We start from the raw sequence: 23,016 nt of genomic DNA, 5'->3' as shown, positions 1-23,016 counted from the left end.
TGTGTTGCAAACTCTTTGGAGCTCAGTTAAAGCTGAAGAATCAAGCAAAAAAACCTACCACATTAAGTGTGATATTTGGTAGATCTAAATTCTGACTCAAAGACTGCACTTCTGAAATGTTTATTGCAAGAAAATGTTTACTTTAGAATGAAAACAAAAATGTGAAGTTTTCTTGTGAGATGTTCTACATCTACTAGCTATATCAGTAATCCACACTGTTCCCCAAGAACAGATTTTCTCTTGTCAAATGCAGCATTCTCCTTACATGAAAAAGACTAAGACCACAGAAGGAAGGTAGTGTGCAGTACAGGAAAAGATACTTTGAGAAATGAAAGTGCTGTCCTTTTTTTTTTTTCTTCCAGAAATGACCACAGATTAAATTTTGTGTTTGGACATTTAACAAAGTTATAATTCCAAATGGTATATTTTAGGTTCCTGATTCCATAATTTCAGGATGCAATTTATTTGTGCATCTGCAGGATGATTAACGTACTGAAATTCAGAGTTCATGGACGGGGGGAGTATTAATTTTCTTGAGTATATAAAATACTAAAGCAGATTTGCAGAGATGTAAGTATGAAGTCTGTTCTTCAGTATCTCACTTATACCCAGCTCCAGTAAGTGACAACAACCATCATTAAGAAATATGTGTGATGTACAGCATCCCTCTTAGAGCTGGAGGAAGTTTAAGAGAGGTATTCAGAATGCAAGAAGGCTCTTTCAAACGTTACATTATAATATTTCTAATCCCTTGAGAAGAGTAATCTCTGTAGACACCAACTCGTGCATGTAAAAGTGAGGAATTAAAGTTAATAACTCTATTTCTAAACCAAATATTGTCATATTTGTCCTCTGCCCTAATCCTCTTGGTGGATTTAAATCCGTGACAGGCTTGAATTCTTGAAAGAAAGCGGATCTTCAGTTACCAGGAGCACCAAAAAAAGAAGAAACGGAGAAAATATAGTATTTCACTGCTTTTATAGCTCAAACAGCTTGCTTGATTTTTCTGTAGACTTTCTTTTGAAAAATTCCCCTCTGGGCTGAGACAGAGCACTAGAAATTTGAGACCCGAAGGTTTTTGTTTTTTTTTTAAATAAAGCTAGGAGTGGTTCAAAAATATTGTTGAGAATGGAATGCCTTCTACAACCACCTTATCGTATTTCAGTCTGTCTTCTTGACATTGTTTCTTGCATGCCTCCAAAGAATATTCAGATGTCATATGGCCAATGCTTTGCATAATATCTTTATTCTGACATTTTACTGTTGTCCCATTTTCGGTCACTATTATTAAAACAAGCTGTAACTTCAGCTGGTGAATGCATTGTCCTGTGTAGCTCCTTCCTGATCCTTAAATCATTTTCCCTCACTTCCCCAGATCTTTGTTTAGACTTTGTTCCTTCTATTTCTGAAATGGTTTCCAAAATCTAACCTTTCCTTTCTCACTAAGGATATATTTGCAGTCCATTCCACTGACCCTGTTGATCTGTTCTTGTCTCTTGGTGTTCTGAGATTTCTTCAAGGAGATGCAACCATTTCCTGAAATTGTAGCAGATATAATTGTGGCTAATGGCTATTTTGCAAAACATGGGAGAGAAACCTTAGTTGGTTATAATTTAGTTGCATCTTTCAAAACACCCATTTATTTAACCGTTGTTATTTTTGGACACACACTGGACATCATCTGGTGTCTATGAGACTGGAACTGGAGTTTCATTTACCTTCATTGTTTTGATTATTTGTCATAAAGTGACGTTTGAAATTACCAAAAGCAGTAGGAGTGGGAGTTATGCCATGTAAGTTATTCAGAGACCCTGAATCAGTAAAATACTCAAGTACAATGCTGAAAGATAAGCTGGCATACAGATCCTTGTTGAGTCTGTATAAATAGATGAATCTCTAGAGATTATAAATAGTAAAAGAGCTTCTGTCCAAGTTGTGAGTCAGCTTATGTTGTCATCTACCTTAGAGTGATAAATTATAATTAGCTTGACCACATCTCAGGTATTAACTAGGTTGGATTTTTAAGTCTAGTGCCAAATTTTTGAAAGTTTTATTTGACTTATATAATTTCCATTTTAAAGCATTTTAGAAAAGCTGTTTATTTCTATATGTGTGTATATAAATGCACATGAATATATTTCTGTGTGTAGGTGGAGCTTTTTTCTTAACATGTCCAAGGAAATTTAAAATAACTACAGTCTGCCTGATATTTAATCAGTTTGTGAACACAATTACCATCCCCCTATGCTTTAGTGCTTTACATTTCAATGTTTGCGGTAGGTTTTAATAGTAATTTGATACACGAGTTTCAACTTAATGGTATTTTGCATTTTTTTCTGTACCTGGGAAAAGAAGATAAGCTAAGGCATTTTTAACAGTTAGGTAACAGCAGTTGAAGCTTTTTCTTTTTAATGTAACAACCTGCTAACTCTCTGGTACCTCTTATAGATAACTAACAGATTTAGTTGTCATGAATTCTTAAAATGGGATTAGTGTAATACAAGGGACTGTAAGAACAGAATATTGTAACTGTGGAGCATTAGCTTGAGATTGGTCAAGAGTGTGATTCTTTCTGTTTTAAAACCAGATTTATAGTTACTCATAAATTATGGGTTTCTATTAAAAATGTAAGTCATAATTTTAAAAAAAATTGGCAGCCTAAGCAGCAAAAATAAATGTGTCATATTCATGGTTTTAAGCTAGTATTACAAGTCTGAGTATAGGAAAAAGTAAAACAAACTAGAGGTTATGGCTTAATTTTTTTTTTAAAGTTCTGTAAGTTTTGGCATAAGAGACATTATAATAAAAATAGCCTGACATAGCTAAACATGTACTATGGCTTTTGTAGCTCTGGAGTACTTGACCAAAATTTTGTGTTTAATTTCATAGTATACTAAGGTGTGTTGGCACCATGCTTTTAAGTCCCACAGAGCATGAAAGGAGGCACATAGATTATGCATTAAATGTTGTTTAGCTGGCAGGCATTAAAGACTAATAGCAACTGGGTATATAATACTGTTCAGTGGTGTCTTGTGTGATCTGTTAACCTAGAAATGCTAGTGATCTGGGAAGAAAAATCCCCACATTGCTCTAGGTAAGAGCAATTATTATTATTATTGTTTATTATTATTGTTGTTATTATCCAAAAAGGACTGTTGTCGTTTAACCCCAGCCAGCAACTAAGTACCACGCAGCAGCTTGCTCACTCCTCCCCGCCTCCCAGTGAGATGGGGAGGAGAATCAGAAAAAAAAGTAAAACTCAGGGGTTGAGATAAGAATGATTTAATAACTAAAATAAAATATAATAAGAACAATAAAAAATATAATAATAATAATTGTAAGGAAAAGGAATATAACAAAAAGAGAGATAAATAAAACCCAAGAAAAGACAGGTGATGCAGAACGCAATTGCTCACCACCCGCTGACCGATGCCCAAGCAGCGATCTGCCCCTCCCGGCCAACTCCCCACTGTTTATATACTGAGCATGATGTTCCATGGTATGGAATACCCCTTTGGCTAGTTCAGGTCAGCTGCCCCGGCTATGCTCCCTCCCAGCTTCTTGCACACCTGCTTGCTGGCAGAGCATGGGAAACTGAAAAATCTTTAACTTAGGATAAGTGCTACTTAGCAACAACTAAACCATCAGCATGTTATCAACATTATTCTCACACTAAATCCACAACACAGCACTGTACCAGCTACTAAGAAGAAAATTAACTCTGTCCCAGCCAAAACCAGGACAATAAGAAATGTCTTAGTAACCCAAATTGCTGAAGTAGTAAACAGCACTTTAATGAACATTGGGTACCATTTGACTGGACGTCACTGAAGTGAGTAAGTAGTAAAAACAGTCAAGCCTTGGAACTAAGAATGAGCCTCATGATTTGGCTCTGGGTGTCAGAATTGGACAGTGCTGAAAATGTGTTTCTGAATGACCTGGAGAGCTTGGATTCTACTTGTGGAAGCATAGGTAGGAGTGAGAGGGCAACTGAATATTATGAGCTTTTGTTTTTCACTTTTTCTGAATTATTAATAGCCAGAAGGAGCAGGCAACTGCGTTGCATCTGTAATCAGCCACATAGCAAATTTTGGCAGAATTTGTTACATAGCTCTGGTGCCTATGCTTCAGAAAGGATGTTGAAAAATACAAATGGAGGAAAGAGGTACAAGAATGATGCAAAGCTTGGAACATCTACCTCAGTTTCTCTCTTTAGCTCATGCAAAAGGTGCTTACCGAGTGCCTTGATTATGATCTGTGAATTTTTTTTTTTTTTTAAATCTATAATGAAAATTGGTGTTTGGAAACAATTCTAAACGAATCTAAACCAGAAATAAATCACAGGCTGTAATGAATGAGATATTTACCCACTGGAACAGTCTATTTAGGGACACAGTGAAGTCTCCCGCTCAACAATGGATGTCTTTCAGAAAAAGGCATGAAAATACCTTGTAAATGAAACAGAATTGACGGGCTTGATTTCAAGAGTGGCTGACCTTTGGTCGTCTGTGTTTTGTGCAGAAGTGTTGAGCAAAAGAGGTATAGTCATCCATTCTGGTCTTAAAGTATATTTCTTGGTCATAGATACTTAAATGGGTGAACTTTCACTGAAAGTGAATATATAAGGTATAACATGCCTGTCTGTTGATTATACAGGAGATACCAGTCCCATTTTAAAGAAACTTGTATCCCACAAGGCACACTTTAAGAAATGGATTGATCATTACAGATGATGGGTAGGATGTTCAGAGACTGGTATAAATACAGGTTGCCAGAAGGATAGTGTTTGTCTGCTAGAGGAGTAGATAACTACTGGTGTGGGAGGTTAGTGAAGGTGTGGGAGCTGGAAAAAAATATTTGATGTACAATTATTTTCTGCTATGGATGTTTCCTAATTTCTGTAGGCTGTGAATTACAGAGAATGTTGCCTTAGTGTTGAAACTATTTTGGTTACTTTAAACTGAGTAGTGTTGCCCATTTGTCTATTCAGAGATGGTATCATTTGAGATCTTTCTCTGGCAAAGCAGTGTTCTTCTACAGAGTGGAATTTGAGCTGCAAACCCCAGTTCAGGTTTTTGGGGATAGGCTTTCTGTCTTTACCGGAATGTTTTGTGGAGGCAAATTTGTATGGGGAGTGCTTGCAGTAAGCATCAGCAGCCCACCCTGGTCTTCCTGTCCCAGTAAGGAGTGGGAAAGGGCTGGCTGCAGGCATCTTATTTCATGCATTTCCAGTGAAGCTTTGCTGCCACGTAGTGGTGGAGATAGAAGCTTGTTTGGCAGTGGATGGTCCAACCCTCCTACTGATCCTTGGACCAGGTGAGAGTTACCTGTAGCAGAAATGAACCTCTGCTTTAGGTTCCCCAGTGTTACAAATCTTATCCCTAAAAAGTGTGATCAGGAATAAATGCCTCTTCCAGCATCCAATGGTGACTCTCCACCTTGGAGGCTTCTAGGTTAGATGAGTTGTGCTGTGTCTGCTCTGCAAGAGCCAGGTCAAGCAGGGGAAGGAAGGATGGACATTTCCAGCTGATACAGCACTGCCGGTTTCTAGCTTTTAAACCCAGAATGTGGTGACTGCAGTCACAGGTGATAATAACTGCTCTGGAATAAATAAAAATAGAGGCAACCAAAATATTTTAGACCTTTTTATTCTAACTTCTAGGCAGAGTATTTTTAGTTTGTATCGGCTGAACTCCTGAAGTTTTCTGATGCTGATAATTTAATGTCAGGTATAAATAGAGTCCAAAGCATTAATTCTAAAAATATAAATTAACTTCTTTAAAATAAGTAAATAAATTAAGATAAAACCTTTAGTTCTTTACATTTTCTGTGATCACTTTTTTGGTAATGTCTTAAGCACAAGTAAAGTTATGTAAAAAAGGTAAAGGAGTTGTAAGGAATTGCTGTCATCTTATACAGCTTCTAGGACTTCATAAAACTACTAAAACCCCCAACAGGAAGGAACTTGCAGAGCTTTGTAAGCAATTTGGCTGACGGTGAGGGACCAAAATCCTGACTGTCTACTACGTGTGGTCAATCACAGCACATTGATCCAGACTGTGATCAACAGTTGCAGTAGCTGTCTAGAGACCTCTTTTAATGGTGAGAAGAATTATCTTCCAATTGCTGTGAAACAAAAGTACTTAAAAGGACTGAAAGACTTGAAGGGGGGATGGTTTATGTCTCTTCAGTGTGGTCCAGTCAGGTCTGTAAGTGGAAGTGATTCTTGTAATGTGACACTTGAGTATTTCATTCCTGTCTACAGAAGTTTTAGTGATAATTGGATTACTTGTTGAAGACCAGAAAGAAATATAATTAACAAGAATTGTATTTTCGTTATCTCTGGTTTCTAGCCCTATAGACCTGTTCCTGAAAAGCTCTTAGAGAAGTTGGGTGGCTTTAGCTGTTGCATAAACAGCCCATTTGACTAGAGTTCCAACTCACGTGGGTTGTCTTTCTTGATAAAGTTTTGTATCTCTTCCTATGTTTGATTAAAATGTAGTCAATATTTAAATAGTCAAAAATCTGATTTAAATGAGGTAACGGAATTGGGCAAAGAATGTCTTCTTTTTCTCATTAGGGCAAATGACTCTTAAGGAAGAAAGTAGTAGGAACTGTAGTGCAGGAAATGGTCTAACTAAAAAAAAAAAAAGTACACTATGTAATAAATCAAACTCTCCACCAAGGATGTTATATTTAGAAATTCCTCAGTATTGATAACTATCAAGGGGACTTAAGAAAATAGATGTACATATTTCATTCTCCTTGTCACCACTCTTCAGTATCCTATATTAGTTAATGATAATACTTAACTTTTAAAACTTACTGCTTGCCTTTTTCAAGCAACATACTTTCAAGATTACTTATGCATTGCTGTATATCTACCTCGTCAGATTCAAACCTCATTAATGATTATGCCTACTGTCTTTCATCCATAGAATCCAAATTGTTTTATAGAACAATTCATAGGGGTCCTGATGGCTGCAATAGACTTGCCAATAACATTTAGTCCAAATTGGACCTCCTAATATGAGAATGAAAAGCTGGAATACTCTCTTTGGGAAATGGTTTGTAAGTCCTCCTCCCCAGTAATGCATCACAATAGGATATTGGTTAGCGACTCCTGACAGTATGCGGTTGTATTTTCATACACCATTAAACTTATAAAACAGTCACTGTGCTATTGCTAGTATTGACTCTAGCAACCTCTTGTAGCAGAATTCATATGAAAAGAAACAAGAGAATTGTGAAAAGTTCCCTTTGCAGTCAGTGGCAAAACTTCCACAGGATTTAGTGGCATAGATTTTCATGGTTTATGTTGATTCCAGATAGTAAAATTTTTCATCCTCTAGGGCAGATTACAGCACATTTTCTCCACATCTCTTCTTTTCTCCCTGTATGCCCCCCTCCCTGACAATTGAAGTTACAACCCAGAGGAGTTTAGATGATAAATTTTAAATTGCTGTATGAAGATGTTACACAATTATGGAACACAGGGCAAGTTGATTCAGTTTTGTTATTGTTTGTATAAGTCAAAATAACGTAGGAATCCCATAGCGTACAGTACTGATGGATTTTGAAAAAGAGTCGCTGTAAATGCATACAAATGTTTGCTTTCATTCCCTAAACACAGGTAGTCTAGTAATGAAGCTCCTGCAAAATGAAATTAAATTTTTTCTTTCTTTTGTATGCCCTCTGCACTGTGACAGAGAGATTGTAATCTTCACTTCCTTGTCTATAATATTAATTAGAGAGTGCAGTATGTCCTCTTGGAAAAATCTAGACAAGTCTACGCAATCAGATCTACTGTGCTTGCTGCATTTCTTTTATGCAGTTTCACAACAAACAGGCTCATGCCCTTATTTGTAGTAACTATGGAAACTTTAGAAGCTCTCTTTCTAAAGCTGAGCATACAATAAAGTGCTTAAAGTGTTGGTAGGATTAGAGACTCTAGAATATGTTTAATTTTCTCTCTGTGTCTCTATCTTTGGAGAGGAGCAAGAGGGTAATGTGAATATTAGCTGGGGACTAGCTTTAATCTCTGCTGACACTTAAGTCTGTCTAGGTCTGCACACAGCCATCCAAAGGTCTTAGCCTCACACAGCATGCGAACAAGGGAAATCATGCATATTCATGACTGAATTTACAATGGAAAACCTACATACAGAAAAGAGTTTTTGAGTGAGTGAAAACGTTATTGAAACCATTTTGCAGCTTCAGCTACAGTAGTCAATAATGATAAATGCCATGATGATGACAGAGTTCATAAGATAATGGGGATGTCTTAGATATTATGTAAGCATGAATGGATATGATAATAGGAAAACATCATTTGCTGTGGGGTTTAGCAGTGTTTTTGTGTTGAAGGACATAAAGATGATGGTAACGGGAATAATCCCAAGGCTAATAAATAAAAAAAATTTTTTGAGAGTACTTTTTCTCTGTGTGGTGCTTTGCATGATTGAGAACTGTCACTCTTTGAAAATAACTTCTTTTTGTAGGAGGTATTCTTTTATGCAAGTGCTGTATTTTATGCAGAGTTGTATTTTAGGGACACAAGCAGAGAAGTGTGCTCCTCATCCCAGGAGCAGAGCCAGGGAGGGTGGTAGCATGTTTCTCACAGTCCATTGGGAGAACTTCATGTTACTTTTTGGCACTCGTGAAATGCCCTAAATCAGACCTCGGAAAGACGTGCTAGGTATCAGCCTTCATTCATCTGCATTCATCAGCTTGCATACTTTACTATTTTGAAATTTATTCTTACAGTTGGAGCTGATGAGTGAGATTCTGCTCATATATGATTTTATTTCTTTGGTATTTTATTGTTGTTTTATATACTCAAATGTAATCTTCAGTGGAAATACTCAGTTTATGTAACTTAAATGTAGCTTGGCACTTGTCTTTTCACTTAACTATAGTAGTGATGCACTGACAGAAGAGAATACATTGATATTCTCTGTCATGTTCACCTATTAAGGCTTTGAGGTGATATATAATTTTTTTTTCTTAATTTCTCTCCTATGTCATTACCTCACGCCAGAATTTTTTAAATGTAGGAGGTGTGCAGCATGTTTCCTGACAAAGTCTGAAGAACCCTGTCAGAAAAAAGCCCTATAGTTGTTACTGCTTTGCCATTTTTTATTTTCAGTTCTGGGCTGCTTGAATGTGAAAATAAATATAAACTGCTATTAAAAGGCAGGGGGCTGTTTCACCAATGCATTCCAGTGCAGGATTGTTCCCTAGCATGTATGTTTCCTGTGATGTTTGAAGCTACTCTTCATTTAAACCCTTCTCTCTCTGTTGACGATTCCTCATGTGCTTTTTGTTTCAGTCCCTTCTCTGTTCTCTTTTGGCATCTAAGTAGCGCTGTGGTTAGGTATAGTCATAAACTTTTTTTTTTTTGGTCTCCTGTATTCTCAGTTTATCACTTCCTCTCTCTTAAAATGTAAGCTTGTGAAGGCAGGACCAGGTCTTATGTTAAGAAGGCTGCTCCTGCTACATTCTGTTGTTGATCCACATTGCCTGGTGCATCCAACAACCCAGCATGAGAGACTGCCTCTGCTGAAAGTGTATAAGCCTAAGGGGTAAGTGGAGGTGGCAGCAAGGTGGGCACAGCAGTCAGTGCAAGGTGCACAGAGAAAATGCCAAGACTGCTACTGTAAGAATGTGCGTGCAGTGGTACTGGATTTTCCAAATGCTGTCGCGATAGATTGTGTAAGAAAGTCCAGTTCCTGTATTTTATTCTTTTGGCTGAAGTTCCCTTCTTCCACAACTGAGGAGTTTTCCCCTCCAGTCAGCCCCTGGCAAATGCCCATAAGAACACTATCTTATCTCTGTGCTTAGACACTGTCCAACCCAAAAGACGTCAAGGAGATGAGTAAATTATGCATATTCTTCTACTGGATGTGAAGCTACATGTAGTAAATAATTGGTGCCCTGCAGGCAAACCACTTTTGTGTGATTCAGAATGGCTTGCCTCCCATATGGGTAACTTGGGAAAGATTATATCATAACATAGCTTTTCAGCTGCAGAATTGGGGCTAACATCTCTGACACTTCATAAAATGAACACTGTAGTTCACTTGGAAGATGCCTGACTGATAATCCTGGGAATTTAAATCCTTTGTCTGTGGCCCTGACATGTGCCTCAATCCTGGCCTCAAGGGACCACCTTAGAAGGTGAATGAGTTGCAGCTTGTGCCCATTTAAACACGAGCAGGAGCTACCTGCTGGTGATCTTAGTGTCTGTTCTGTTGGCAAGTGTGTAAAAGCACCCAGGCACAAAGAACTGAGTTTAGGTAACATTAGAAGTTAAATATTTTTAAGCGTCTCCCACATTATTTGTGCTATTTTCAGTTGTTAACCTGGATGTGTTTCTCTTTTTCTACCTTTTTTTCAACTTGTACAGTGAAAATAATAGTTGTCTTCCTTCTTGTACCTGGTTTACGGCTCATTTTGTTTGCCAGTTCTTGGAAGTGCAGTGTCAAAGTGTTCGGATCATAAACACAGTGACTGACTTTTTAAAAAATTTTTTTAATCTCACTAGGAAGGTCATTGGAACATTTCAATTAACTGTAATTTTGGTTTAAAACAATATGTCCTTTTAAGTCCTGCAGTTCATTTGTGTTTTGGTTTTTTTTTTTTTAATTCAAGATAAAACCTAGTAAACGTGCCTGAAGTTAATGGACATACCTCATTTAAACTTAAATTACCTCATATGCAAGTATTTGCAGGTTCAGAGTCATTGCCTGTAAATGTCTTACTTTTTCTAACCTTTGATTTCTACTGTTTTTCTGGGTTTGAGGGATTGGGGGGGGCGGGGGAGGCAGCCAGGGGAGGGGAATGCAGTAAGAAATTAAAATAAATATTGTTTCATCTTTAAACAAAAAAATGATCCTTAACTTTGTCCAACAGTTGTGAACCAGTGGGCAGTATATGCTATCCGAAATCTCACTGAACAGAATGAGAGAAACCAAGAGCTTATTGCGCAGATGGAGGCGAAGGGGCTGGCAGACAATTCTGCCCTTGAGAGTATGGGTTTAGAGATAGAGAAACGAGACGACAAGTTAATTCTGAGATCTGTCAGGAAAAAGCCCTCATGAACAAAAAATTAAGAACAGTCAAATCATTAAAAGAGGATTTCTCTTTTAAAATATTTTTCTCTGCTGAGGCTATCGAGATTTCTTCAGTTTTAGTTCCAGTCTGCCGGAAGTGTTACGTTCATTCCTAGAAAAACTGCCAAATGATAATTCTGCCTCACTGTTGTAAACAAAAGGACACCTACATGTTTTCTAAATACCTAGGTAAATTAATCTATGGAAAAAGATCCTTCTTTTCAGATGGTTGAAATGTCATTACTTTCTTGTTTTGTTAGTAGAAAGATGTCGTGCGTGCAGTATTGAGTTGTTATAATTTCCATTGCTGAATCTGGAGATAACTATCATTAAAAACTCAACAAAGAAATAACTGCTTTGCAGTCTGCCTTCTCTGTTTAAAAGATCTATGCTGAGTCAGGGCTAACCAATGAAAATTACTAATTTTCAATCATAGTGCTTAAATATCTCTGCTTATATAAGGATCAGTGGAACATGGGATGCGCATAAATATTTAGTGAATTAAACACAACAAGCCTTCTGTGTATTTAAATTATTAGTAAATTGTCTTTTCTACCTTGTTACCTTTCAGTCTTCATGACAAGTATATTAAAAACAAAGCTGAAGCTGTTGTGGCAACAGATGCTACATTCCTTTGCACTGGGGCATGTCTCTGTTTTGGAGACTTGGGTGTTTGTTTGAATTTTATTTGTTCCTTTGGATGGTAAGTCAGCCCACTTTCCTTTTATTTTGCACTTCTCATGGGTTTTCTGAACTCTGGCAGACTGCTGAAGAGGTAGTTTCTCACTGTGATTAATTCTAGCAGTTTCTTTTCACCCCTCTGCCTTTCCAAAACATTGACAAAACTCATTTCCAGTTAATTAATTCAAGAGAGGCAGAAGAATGGAAGGCCTTGCCTCTTCATTTTGGGTACCCTCCTATATTGTTGTTGGACCCTGCCACTGTGGAATGTGGCATGAATGAGATGGGGGGAGGAGGGGGGTGAAGAAAGGAGGGGGCGGGGGGGGCACGGTTAACTCTGTGTGTGCCATAGCTTTGCCCTGGTAGCCAAGAAACGTAATCCTCCATGCATAAGCAAAACAAGAATTACAGCTTAATATTACTAGCGCTTGTGTATCATTGCTGTCATTTGGTTATCTTCAGTTGTGTCTAACAGGAAGGTCCCAGAAAAGTTAAACTGTTCATGTTGTTGTCGTCATTTAATCCCTTTCTTAAATGGAAAGGCAAGTTTATGTCCTGAAACTACATGTACAAGTAACAGACATTCCGCCATGTGCATCAGTTTTTGCTCCTCCAATTCGTTTTTTGATTTAAAAATGGAAAAAAACCACATGGTGCTTTGAAATATGAGAAATATATCGTAATACTTAAAACTGATGGTGAGTATAGCCGGACTACTAAGATCTTTTCAAGTTAATCATAAGATTTCAGTGTCTACCAAGCTGACGAGGTGGGACTATGGAATTGACCTAGTGGGATTTTAGTCACCTGTTGGTTTTAAAGGCAACGATACAAAACTGCTGTCTTTAGCGGTTTATTAAGTAAAGGATGTATATAAAGGGATAACAGCAATAGCAACAAAGACTGTAACTTTTGTTGCCTTTAGTGACTTCTTACTTTAAAAACAAATGGGGGAGAAAAGTGTTGTTTTAGCAAAGAATAAATATGAATCTAAGCAAAGGGCTTTATTTGCTTTTTTAAAAATAATTTGACAGGAACATTTCAGTGGATATGAAAAACTGTTGTGTTTAAGTGCTGGTTTATAAAGTCATTTCTTATACAGATAGGTGCCTTTTGCTACCTGAATGGAAAGGGATATATGTTTTTGGTTCTTCTTGAGCACATGGTCTATCAGATTGTGGTTTCTCAATGATTTCCATAAGCCTTAATTCTTGTGTTTAGGCCAGAATTCATTTAGCAGTTTAATTACTGTGTCACATAAGATTTACAGCTGGTTTTGTTTGGGTTTTTTAATCTTTTATCTCCATAACGCAACGTAAGATTCATCATTCTAGCACCTAAATGGCAAAAAAAAGAATTCTACTCTTAAAAAAAAAGAAATAAAAAGGTTTTTATTCGGAAGGCTACATCATTCAACTCTAAAAGGAAAAAATTAAACTTTTGCTAACAAAGGAGCATCAAATATAATAGCACCTAGACATGAAATGAAGTAATTTTCAGTTGAGTAATTATAAAACTTCAAACATTTTTATTTTAGCACCACTACTTAGGAAACTCACGTTAGATAATTTAACAAAGTGAGAAAAAAATAACATAATTATCCTGAACAGAAAATGAACTTTCTGTGTAAGGAAAAAATGCAAAGAATTTCCTTTTATTTAGGGTAATAAAGAGTTAAAATCCTGTTCACAAAGCAAATCCAGAAAGAACTTTGGTTGTGGAAAAAGCAGTGGGTGTCCCTTTTTCCTTTTAAGCAGTTGGGAATAGACAGGGTTTGTTTTTTTTTAACTTGATGGTTGCGTACCCACCAATGGAATACATACAAACCCATAAATATAAGCCAAATAATAACAAACACAAATAAATAAAAGGGTTTTGTGTGTTTCAGTACATAATGGAGTAATAGTTGTGTTTACTAAATGGGAAATGTAGGGCTTTCACAGTGGAGAACATGCTGATTACTGTATTGTGAGTGGCTGGCTTTTGATTTTCCTAGATGGATTAATTCTCAGAACACAACAGCTTCCCTGTCCTCCCCCAGTGGAGTCCCAGTCTCCAGTAGGCTTGTTTTATATGCTGGGGGATTAATACAGCACAGCAATCAGTCATAAAAAGCAAGCTTTATTGAGTTTGTAAAGGGGCAGGTCAGATCGAGTCTTGTGACCATCTTATTGCTTTCGAGTGCTTTCAAACAATAGTGATCAGATCTTTTTTGTTTGTTTGTTTTTAAGGTCTATTTTTTATTAAAAGCAAATAGGGAGTTAGTTTTTCATCGTGAGTGGATAGATCTTTAAAAAGCTTTCTTGCAAATGGTGAGAAACAAGCTTAAATGTTTGCAAAGTTCTGAATTTTTACTGCTTGTAATAATTTAGGTTTGTTCTGCCTAAAGCGTTTGTAAAGTACATTTTTAAAAGCAACCAACAAAAAATAAAATCCCAGGCAGTTAATGCCATCGTTGCAATCTTTATTTAGCGGTTGATTTTATATTTTGAGGTTGATGTCAGTGTTTGCATAGCGAGACTCCAAAAAACTCCCCTTTATTTGCAAATGAAAAAGTATGGACAATGTGAGGCTGCACCCAAAATTACCTTAAATCTTTGTACCTAGCTTTATCTATATCATTGTTTTATGTTGACTTAGAATTTGCTGTCGTCTTACAGTACTCTAAGTAGACTTCTTCCTATTCAATGTTGGGTTGGGGGTGGGGGGGGGAGGCGGAAATTATGAAGTAACGCAAGAACAACCCAATTTCCCTTGCCTTTCCTCTTCCCTCTTAAAATCCCTAAGGCTTCCTAATGCGATGTACACCCCTTTGGTAGTTGAAGGTGGCAGTGGCAGCCGGGGGATAGGGAGGGAAGGGGGGGGGGGGGGGGGGGGGGGGGGGGTGCTGGGGGCCGGGAGGGTGCCTTGCCGTCCCGGGGCGCGAGTGGCGGGAGCCGGCGCGGCGGTGGCGGAGTCCCCTCAGTGCTGTCCAAGGTTCTGACAGCGCTGCTCGGCGGGAGGAGCGCCATGCGAGCCGCCGCCGCCCCGCGCTCCGGCGGCGGTTTCCTTCCTGCCTCAGTTGCCGCGGTTTTCCTAACATCCCTTCCGAGCTGCTCGGCGGTGCGTTGAGGTCGCGGCTGGGTGGTAGCGTGCGTGCTGTTTTGTGAAGTACGCTCGAAGGCAAAGGTCTCTTGCTGTCTTACAGGTGGAAGGTGTTCAGGTCTTTTGTGGGCAGACCTGTTAGCGGTGTCTCTGTTTAGGGTTAAGTGATGCTTTCCATGTTAAAATCCGGTTCCAGTTGCTTGTAGCTTGGCCAGATCATAACCGTTCAAGTGGAAATTTTCCATGCTGCTTTAGGCTTAATTGGTTTCTTTATGGGAACTTTCTCTCACAGTGATTTCTGATAAGATCCAGTAATTTATGAGGATGAGAACCTGGCATTGTTTTTTGTATATGTTAATAGTATCCCTAAAATAATTTTTTTTAAAGACTAACTATTCCCGATATAAATGAGGGGGTATGCATTTTTCTCTGTCATAATCCAGTCCAAACTTGGCCACATTGTAAGCTCTGGAAATCCTTAGTTTATACATTGTAAGTAGAGACTTGTGAGAGCTGAGCTACTAAATTTGCTGAATTTGCTTTTGCATTGCCTTTGTTCCAGTCGTGAATCCAGGGTCTGTACAGGGCATTTTCAACAGCTATTGCTCCTCACTAGTGTGGTGCTGGCAAAAGAAATCAAGAACTGAGAGATTCTCTGCACTTCTCTGAGAGCTGCCTGCTAGTGTCCATCTAACGTGGAGTTAGGAACTGCTTAGACTGGAGAACGCAGCAACAAATAAAAAAGGGATCTCGGGGGTGAGAGAGGGAGTAGTTCAGGTCCAAGAGAGGACTACTGGAAGATGGGGAACACATTATCACTCTGTTTGTAAAACAAACGAGGGAGTATGATTATTTTGCATTATTCCTCCTAGACTCTGACAGTTGCAGAAGTTTGCCATCCAAAAGGTATCCTTTAGGAAGAGCCTCCCCTCTCCAGACTAAGATCAAAGCAATGTCTACTTTCACCCCAAATTTATTTTGGACAGGACTGGCTCTGTACTGCTTTTAATTGCCTTATCGAAACCAAGGATACTCTGCTATCTGGCTCAGCATTTTCTGCAGCCTTACAGCTTACGCTAAAAGTAGTATATAATTCAGAAAATACTTAAATAGTTAAAATATTTAAATTGAAAACAGAAGATACATAAATAAAGAATTCTAATTCTTCATGTCTTTTCATAGGAAAGGAAAAAGCAGCTGGAGGTAAAGACAGATGGAAGTCCAGAGTATTTAAAATTAACCTCATCCTCTTTTTGCCACGTGGCATCTCACTTCAGTTCAGAAACACAGCTAACGCCTCACCAACAGTGATGTAGAGATATCACTGAAGCTCCATTAGTAAGATGCACTGTAATTTGCACTTGGTCTTGTTTAAACTTTAGGTGACTTCCATAACATATTTATGCTAAACTTAAGAGTTTCCTGTTGTTTTTGAGTACAAGCAAACATAAGTTTAGAGACACAATCGCACAAAAGGGATTTCCGTTTGAATTTTCACTTTGTCATTCAAGAAGTATTTCAGCCTGTCTGTCCACTTGTGGAGTTGTTATGCAATGCCTTTGGTTTTGGTGGGGTGTTTTGTAATAATTCAAGAATTCTGAATATCTTAACGTTTTTTGACAGATGTTCATAGTCAATATTTGTTACAAGATGAACAGTCCAATCTCTTAATTTGTTTTTTGGTGAGGTGGTTCTTAAGAGGTTTTCTTCGCATGGAGTTTTGAAAATGTGATCAAAGAAGGCACAAAAGCTATGTTGCCTAAGGAAAAAAATCTCAAAAATACACCTGAAATGTGTGAACTGAACAGGCCTCTCAACGGTGGTGTTAACTCTAAAACATAAGCATAGCAAATGTTGGTGATGATAGCTATTCTACTGTTGACCTCTTTTTCAGAAATACATCTTTATGTTGTATTCACAGCACAATAACAAGGAAAATAATATGGATTATGTAATTTATCTTAAATATCAAGTCCTAACTCTGGGTACAGAGGAGATTTTCAGCTGTTAGCCTGGGAAATTTGAGTTTTGACATTGTGTTTACTGTAAGTTGTTATAAAGCTGAATCCTTCTATTATTACATACCTTTTAAAAATCTGTCTTTTGCAAGCTCTTTAATGAATGCTTATAAAAGCAGTTTCTTGGATTTTCATGATAAATCCTTTATATATTGCTTGTTTTAAATATATTTAAACAACTTTAATGAGAAATCAGTGTAACACTGAGCATTAGCATGTAATGTTTGACACATTTCTCACAGAACAGATCATGAAAGTAGTGTATGTGGGCTTTTGTAAGATAAACTGCTTATGGGCAAATTGGGGAAAAAATAGGGAAGTAAGCGTTCATGACAAAGGACTTCCTTGTGGCTAATTACTTATATAATTCACAGCTTGACTAGCTAAACAGTAAGTGATGATCTCTTCCTAGTAATTCCTGAAAATATTTTGTTATTGGAAATGTCAGGAAGTGATACTGAATTTGCGTAGAGTGCTAGCTAGGAAGAACAGTGGGAAGAGTAATAAGAACGTATCATGTTCCGTCTGGAGTGCTCGGAGCTGTGGTCACGTGTTGCAAGATTGGTGTCTTGTACTGGGCTTTGCAATGTATTTTATTTTTGTGGGGTTGTGGGGTTTTCTTGGGGGGTGGGGGGAGAAGAATCCGTTTGCTGCTTCAGGTTACCTATTCATTAACTGTTGCCTACATTTGCTACAGAACTTTTTCAGCTGTTAATGTTATATGTAAGAAAGTAGAGGAGGGGAAGAGCATGCTGGAAGAATATATAAGACGGATTGACTAAAAAAGATTAGACCTAGAAATACAGGTCTAAACAGTCTAAGATTTCTGTGGGTTTTTTTAAAAAAAAAAAGGCAAGCCTTGCAGATCAAAGCCCTCTGGCAGGGCAAAAGTAGCTTATTACTTTGGGGTGATTTTAAAAGAAAAAAAACAAACAGAAATTGTTGATAAACCATTTAAAAAAAAAAAAATGTTTTCCCAGACATAGGATATAGAGTGGGTGATATTCCTGTTCAGTTCCTTATCCCCTTTATTCTGCACCATGCGTTTCTTTTCTTCTGCACATCATAGACTGTTCCTACTTTGGATTCAAAGTGAGGTTCAGCAGGCTGGTTTATATGAACAAGGCAAAAAAAATGCAGTACTGCGTGTGCACTAATAAATGGGAAAATGTTGGGCCAACAATATTAATGAAAAGAAACATGTAAGTGTCTTGTAGTACCCCATGTTCTCCTTCAAACTCCTGGGGCAGCCCTCCTGTTCTGCTTTTTATAGGCCCATCATGATAGGTTCTGCCAGAAGTGTTAGTTTATCAACAAGACTGAGCGCTCTGCATCAAAGGCTGCCTTCCAGCCTGGCTCAGAATACTTAAGATAAAAGATTTAAACCCAGCTTCTCTGTGAGATATGTGTATTCCCTCTGCCTGTGGTTTCCCTCAATTCAATTTGAGATTTGTTTTCTCAAAATGTTTTGAGAAGTCTTGGCAGAAATGTCAACAAAACCACTTCATAAGGGAATAATGGATGAAAATGCGTAGCTCCTTCCTGGGGAAAAAAGCATCCTTACTGACTAATACCAGTGAGGAGTCTCATCCTTAATGTCAAGTCTTCTCAGCTGGACCAACAGGCTGGAGTACCTCACTTTTATCACTCGCTGAGGGCAAAGTGCATGCGTAACACTGTTACAAATCACCAAGGGATTTTACTAATAGTGTCATTAAAATTACAGCACGTTCTTTGTCATTCTAAACCTTTGTGTATCATCCAAATCTTTGCAGGGTGGCTTCACTCTCTTTTCTTGCCTTGTAAACTCTTTGTTACAGGAGTTGTTCATTACTGCATTTAGACAGACCTTGGCACCTACTCTCTATTCTCAACTGCTCTCTGGGCCAACATTAAATACTGTTTAATAAGCAGGTTTTTTTAGCCACATATTTTATAAAGTGGTGCACTTCCAATCTTTGGCCCAAGCCCATGTCTATTTAATGGTACCAAGGTGTGTCTGAAGAGCGTTGTCCTCAATTCTGTGTATTTTTCATTGTCGGTGCTTTATTCTAAATTGCAGCCATCCGTTGTGAGCCTGCACTCCATGGGTTAAAGTGTATTTTGATATTAGAACAAGCTTTCATTATGTTTTCCCTCTTTCCCCCCTTCTCCCACCCCCCACAATTTGGAACTTTAAGCTTTCTAGTTAAGCTATTATGGTGGGCCTAAACAGGTGCGTGCTTTACAGAGGGTCTCATTCTGTGGTTTCCACTGGCGTCCCTGGCCTTCTGAACTCCCCTTTGCTACCTCCTTCCCCCTCAATAATTTTTTATGAATGATAGCTTTTGAACACCCTGGGAACAGCTTGTTGGGAAAAACACTCTTCATGGGGTGCAGTCAAATCCTACACATTTCTTCAAGGGAGTTTTATGAAAGGAATGGTACTGTGTTGCAGGTATGACGTATGCATGGACCCCCCCCTCCCTGCTTGCTCCCCCACCCCCTGCCTCTATGATTCACTGTGATAAATTTGCTTTTTAATAATGCCAGTAGACTCTCTCGCCACAGGTGCTTCTCAATTAAAATCCACTTTGTTTAAAAACTGGAGGCTTGTTTAACTGAGCCCCTGGTGAGAGTTGTCAGATCCCAGGATAGGTGACAAAAATAGATTGGTGGCCCTCTGGAGCTGCATTGAAAGTACCATATCCTGGGGTACCAGAGGGCAGCGTCGCTCTTAAAACAAATCTGCAAGTTTGAGAAGCCCTGGGTGGAATCCCTGCGAGTTGTCGTTTTCAGCATGGGGCTTTTTTTAATCCATCTTTTAGCATTTTGTTTTGTTCCTGCTACCCTTCTCACACCCTCCACCCTCAAGTACTTTCCCCTTCTTTCTACTGTTGATTTGGCTATTTAGAAAATACAAAGGTAACAGTCTCTCTTTCTTTAGTATTCTAATGATATTTGCAAGAAACGAATTGGAATGGCAATGCGGGGCGAGGGGGGGAGGCCTTTTATATGTTTAAAAAAAAAGCTCAGTGTTAGAATCGTGATTTTTTTTTTCTTTTTTTTCCTTTATTTTCTTTTTAAATAGAAAGGAAAATTTACTTTTGGGTGATCTGATCTTTTCCCTGCCCTCTTAGACGGGTATTTTTAGCATTTTGAACACATGTAATGTCCTCAGATATTGCTTACCAAAGCACTTTGAAATAACTATAGAGGGTGGATGGGATGACTCAGGGGACTGGTAATTGAACATGGAGCCTTTTCACCTCGAAGTCACTAGTTTGAATCTAACCCAAGTTGCTAGCGACCTCGTGGTTACCCTCAGATGGCTGTTTAGTGGCCTGTCTGAAGTGAGTTGGTGGTCTCAGTCCAGCTTTTCGCAAACAGCTGTCCACATCACAGAAACCACTGTCACAGTTAGTACTAATTAGCAGCCTTGTTGGCAGTATCGGTAAGTGAGGCGAAGGACCGAATTAGCCATCGAGCTGTCTTCTGCTGTTAGAGGTGGTCTCTCCGAAACAGAGCCAAGGCACCCTGCTCTTGGAGTCTTGCAGCAGCAGCAGCTTGGTTTTGACACTGTCTGGATTTCGTATGCATGTGTATTTTCTCCCTCTGGGGAGACTGCAACTTTTTCCTACTCCCACAATATCAAGCTGTGAGCTGTGTCCCCATTCTGGTTTGGTTTTGCTTTGCCTTTTGCAGTTTATAGATTCCTGGGTTCAGGGGCATCTCCGTACCTGGTGGTTGGACTTTCCCACGCACCCTTTATCTGTCAGATTAGTCCCCTATCATCTCTGCTAAATCTACCACAAATAAGATTCTTCACATTTCAGTCCTTTTGTTTCATAATGGCAATCGCACCGGTGGTAGCTGTCAGTTCCAAAAGTTTCCATACTCCCCCCATTGTTTTGCAGTCCTCTTTCTGAAGTGCTTTTACATTTTATCTCTGCAAGAAGTTTTGTTCTTTTCTGAAGCTAAACCAAAATGTAGTAATTTTGAAAGTGTGAGGATACAATAGATAATTCTGACCTTTTAAAATACCTTTATAGCTGAAAAAAAGAATCTTGCAATAAATATCTTGTATTTGGGGAGTTTTAGAGTATAACCCTGGTGTACTCTGAATGGTGCATTAATGGATTCCAAAGCCCACAGAGGATCCCTCTGCTGGTAGTAAGATTTTGGGTAGATGCATAAGTCTATATGTGGTAATCCATTTGCAAGATCATGAAAACTTTCACATGTAAAAAAAGTTGAAGTAAACATGGTTTACAGCATTTTAATCTGTAGGCAATTCTTTCTGAAAATGGGGAATTCAGTATGCATACTCTGAATTCCATTCAGGGGAAAAATAGTAACACAATTCTAATCAAAATACAGCGTTTTTCCTCCCAAGTACTAAACTAAACCCCGTAGGAAGCCATTTCTGATTTTTTTTTTCCCCCCTAACTTTTAATGTTAACAGTGCTTTCTGCAAAAATAAATATTCCCCCAAAGTATTGAGAGCCCGCATACAAAAGCCGAAACTGAAGGTAACAACAGTGACCTTGTAAGTTTTTCTCTCTAACTTGAGAGAAATTACTAAAGTGAAGAGCACAAATAGAAACGATGTAGATTTTTAAGCTTTTGATTCCTGGTATTGGTAAAAGGGTAAGGAAGAATCTGTATAATAGGAGATTTACGTATTGCCTTTTGAGGAGGAGGACAGGGTTACAACTTTTGGAATCTGTGGTTTAGGTTAGGGGTAGCATCATGCTGCACACTTCCAAGTAACTGGTTAGGCCCACTACCATTTCATTGGTTCTAGTCATGCACTGATAGATGATTAGGTCAGTCTTCTCTGGGGCTGGATGCATTTTGTGTATCTTTCTGGATCTTTTTAGCCAGCAGGAGGATATAAGGAGGCAGGTGGGAGAGCAGCGCTCTAGCTGGGAACAACACAACTGGAGGCGAAGGGAAGCCTAGCTCAGGGCTTTCCCTTATGTTTTGGACAAGCTCGGGAAATTTAACTCTTTTGAGCTCATTGGAAGGGTCTACAAGGAGAATCCCACACTGGCTGGTGTCTTGAGCAGCCCAGAAAAAGAGGCAAAAATGGTTGCTGTTTACAAGTTGGAAAAAGTGAATTAAGCCAAGAAGCTGTTTGAAGTTCAGTTGTGAAACAGATGTATAACTAATCAGGAGCTGACAGTGGTAGAGCATTCCCTCTTTAAAGCTCAGGCAGGAAGGAGGACTGTACACAACACTGCCCTGAAAATGTGTCTTCGAGTAAGTGTTCATAGTGGAAGTACTGGAGGAGACGAAGTCTTCTAAATAATGACGGTTTTATGGAGGAGGTCATGCTCTCCTCTCACGAAGAAAGGAGATGGAAAGAACTGAAGTGGAAACAGTTGGCAAGGTCAGCCTGTCGTGTTGTCACAAGGGTGGCAGGAAGGAGGCCTCCAAATAAACCGAAGCCCCGGGAGTGAGGCAATCACCGTTTCTTCCTGCTCACATCGAATTCTTGTTCAAGGCATTTCCAAATAAGGGTTAGGAACTGAGCGCTGCAACCGCAAGATGACAGTGCAATGCTGTTAAAACCAAGGCTCCTTTTTCCTTCTACTTAAAATAATCTATGTCCAGCCATGAATCAAAGCGTCTCTGTAACCTGCCATGCTCTAAAATAGACTGACAGAAACATACACATATCCTCCTGAAAAAATAAATTATGAAAAAAGCTTTAGCTGGCAATTCCAGAGTAAGAATGATTAGCAAGTTGCACTGTTGAGTTAACGTGATTTTAATCATGTGCTGCTTGTTAATCTCAAGGGAAAAAATGCCATGATGTGTCTCTTGTGTGAGCACAAGGCACACAAAAATCACATGACAAAAGTAATTTCTGTGTAATGGTACCAGCAAAAACAACAAAGAAAAAGAGAACGAGGAGCAAAATTTCCTGGCTAATATGAGTTAGCCTGAGATCAGTGGAGCTTTACTGATCTGCACCAACCAAAGTCTGCCTTGTCACCCATACCCTCAAAGCCCTCCCCTTTAGCTTGCCAACATTACAGCAGCAAAGAGCCGTGGAATAGTTGTTGAGATGCCTCACTGAAGTAAAAAGCAAACCAGTATGATACTGAGGAAAAGAAGGAAAGAGTAATTTC

The 23,016-nt window shown here is 38.6% G+C and overlaps 1 protein-coding gene across 2 annotated transcripts in view; it reads left to right on the top strand.

Moving 5' to 3' along the window:
• Positions 1-11,588, top strand: part of ATXN10 (ataxin 10) — a 105,638-nt gene extending 94,050 nt beyond the window's left edge. For both annotated transcript variants that reach the window (XM_050915129.1, XM_050915130.1), the window contains exon 11: positions 10,915-11,588. In XM_050915129.1, coding sequence (XP_050771086.1) covers positions 10,915-11,102 — 188 coding nt within the window. In that variant the 3' untranslated portion in view covers positions 11,103-11,588. The remainder of the gene's footprint in view (positions 1-10,914) is intronic.
• The last annotated feature ends 11,428 nt before the right edge of the window (positions 11,589-23,016 follow it).

This window comes from Gymnogyps californianus, chromosome 1 (assembly GCF_018139145.2).
Source record: "Gymnogyps californianus isolate 813 chromosome 1, ASM1813914v2, whole genome shotgun sequence".
NCBI classification, from domain to species: Eukaryota; Metazoa; Chordata; class Aves; order Accipitriformes; family Cathartidae; genus Gymnogyps; species Gymnogyps californianus.
This window is presented reverse-complemented; position numbering and strand designations above follow the sequence as displayed.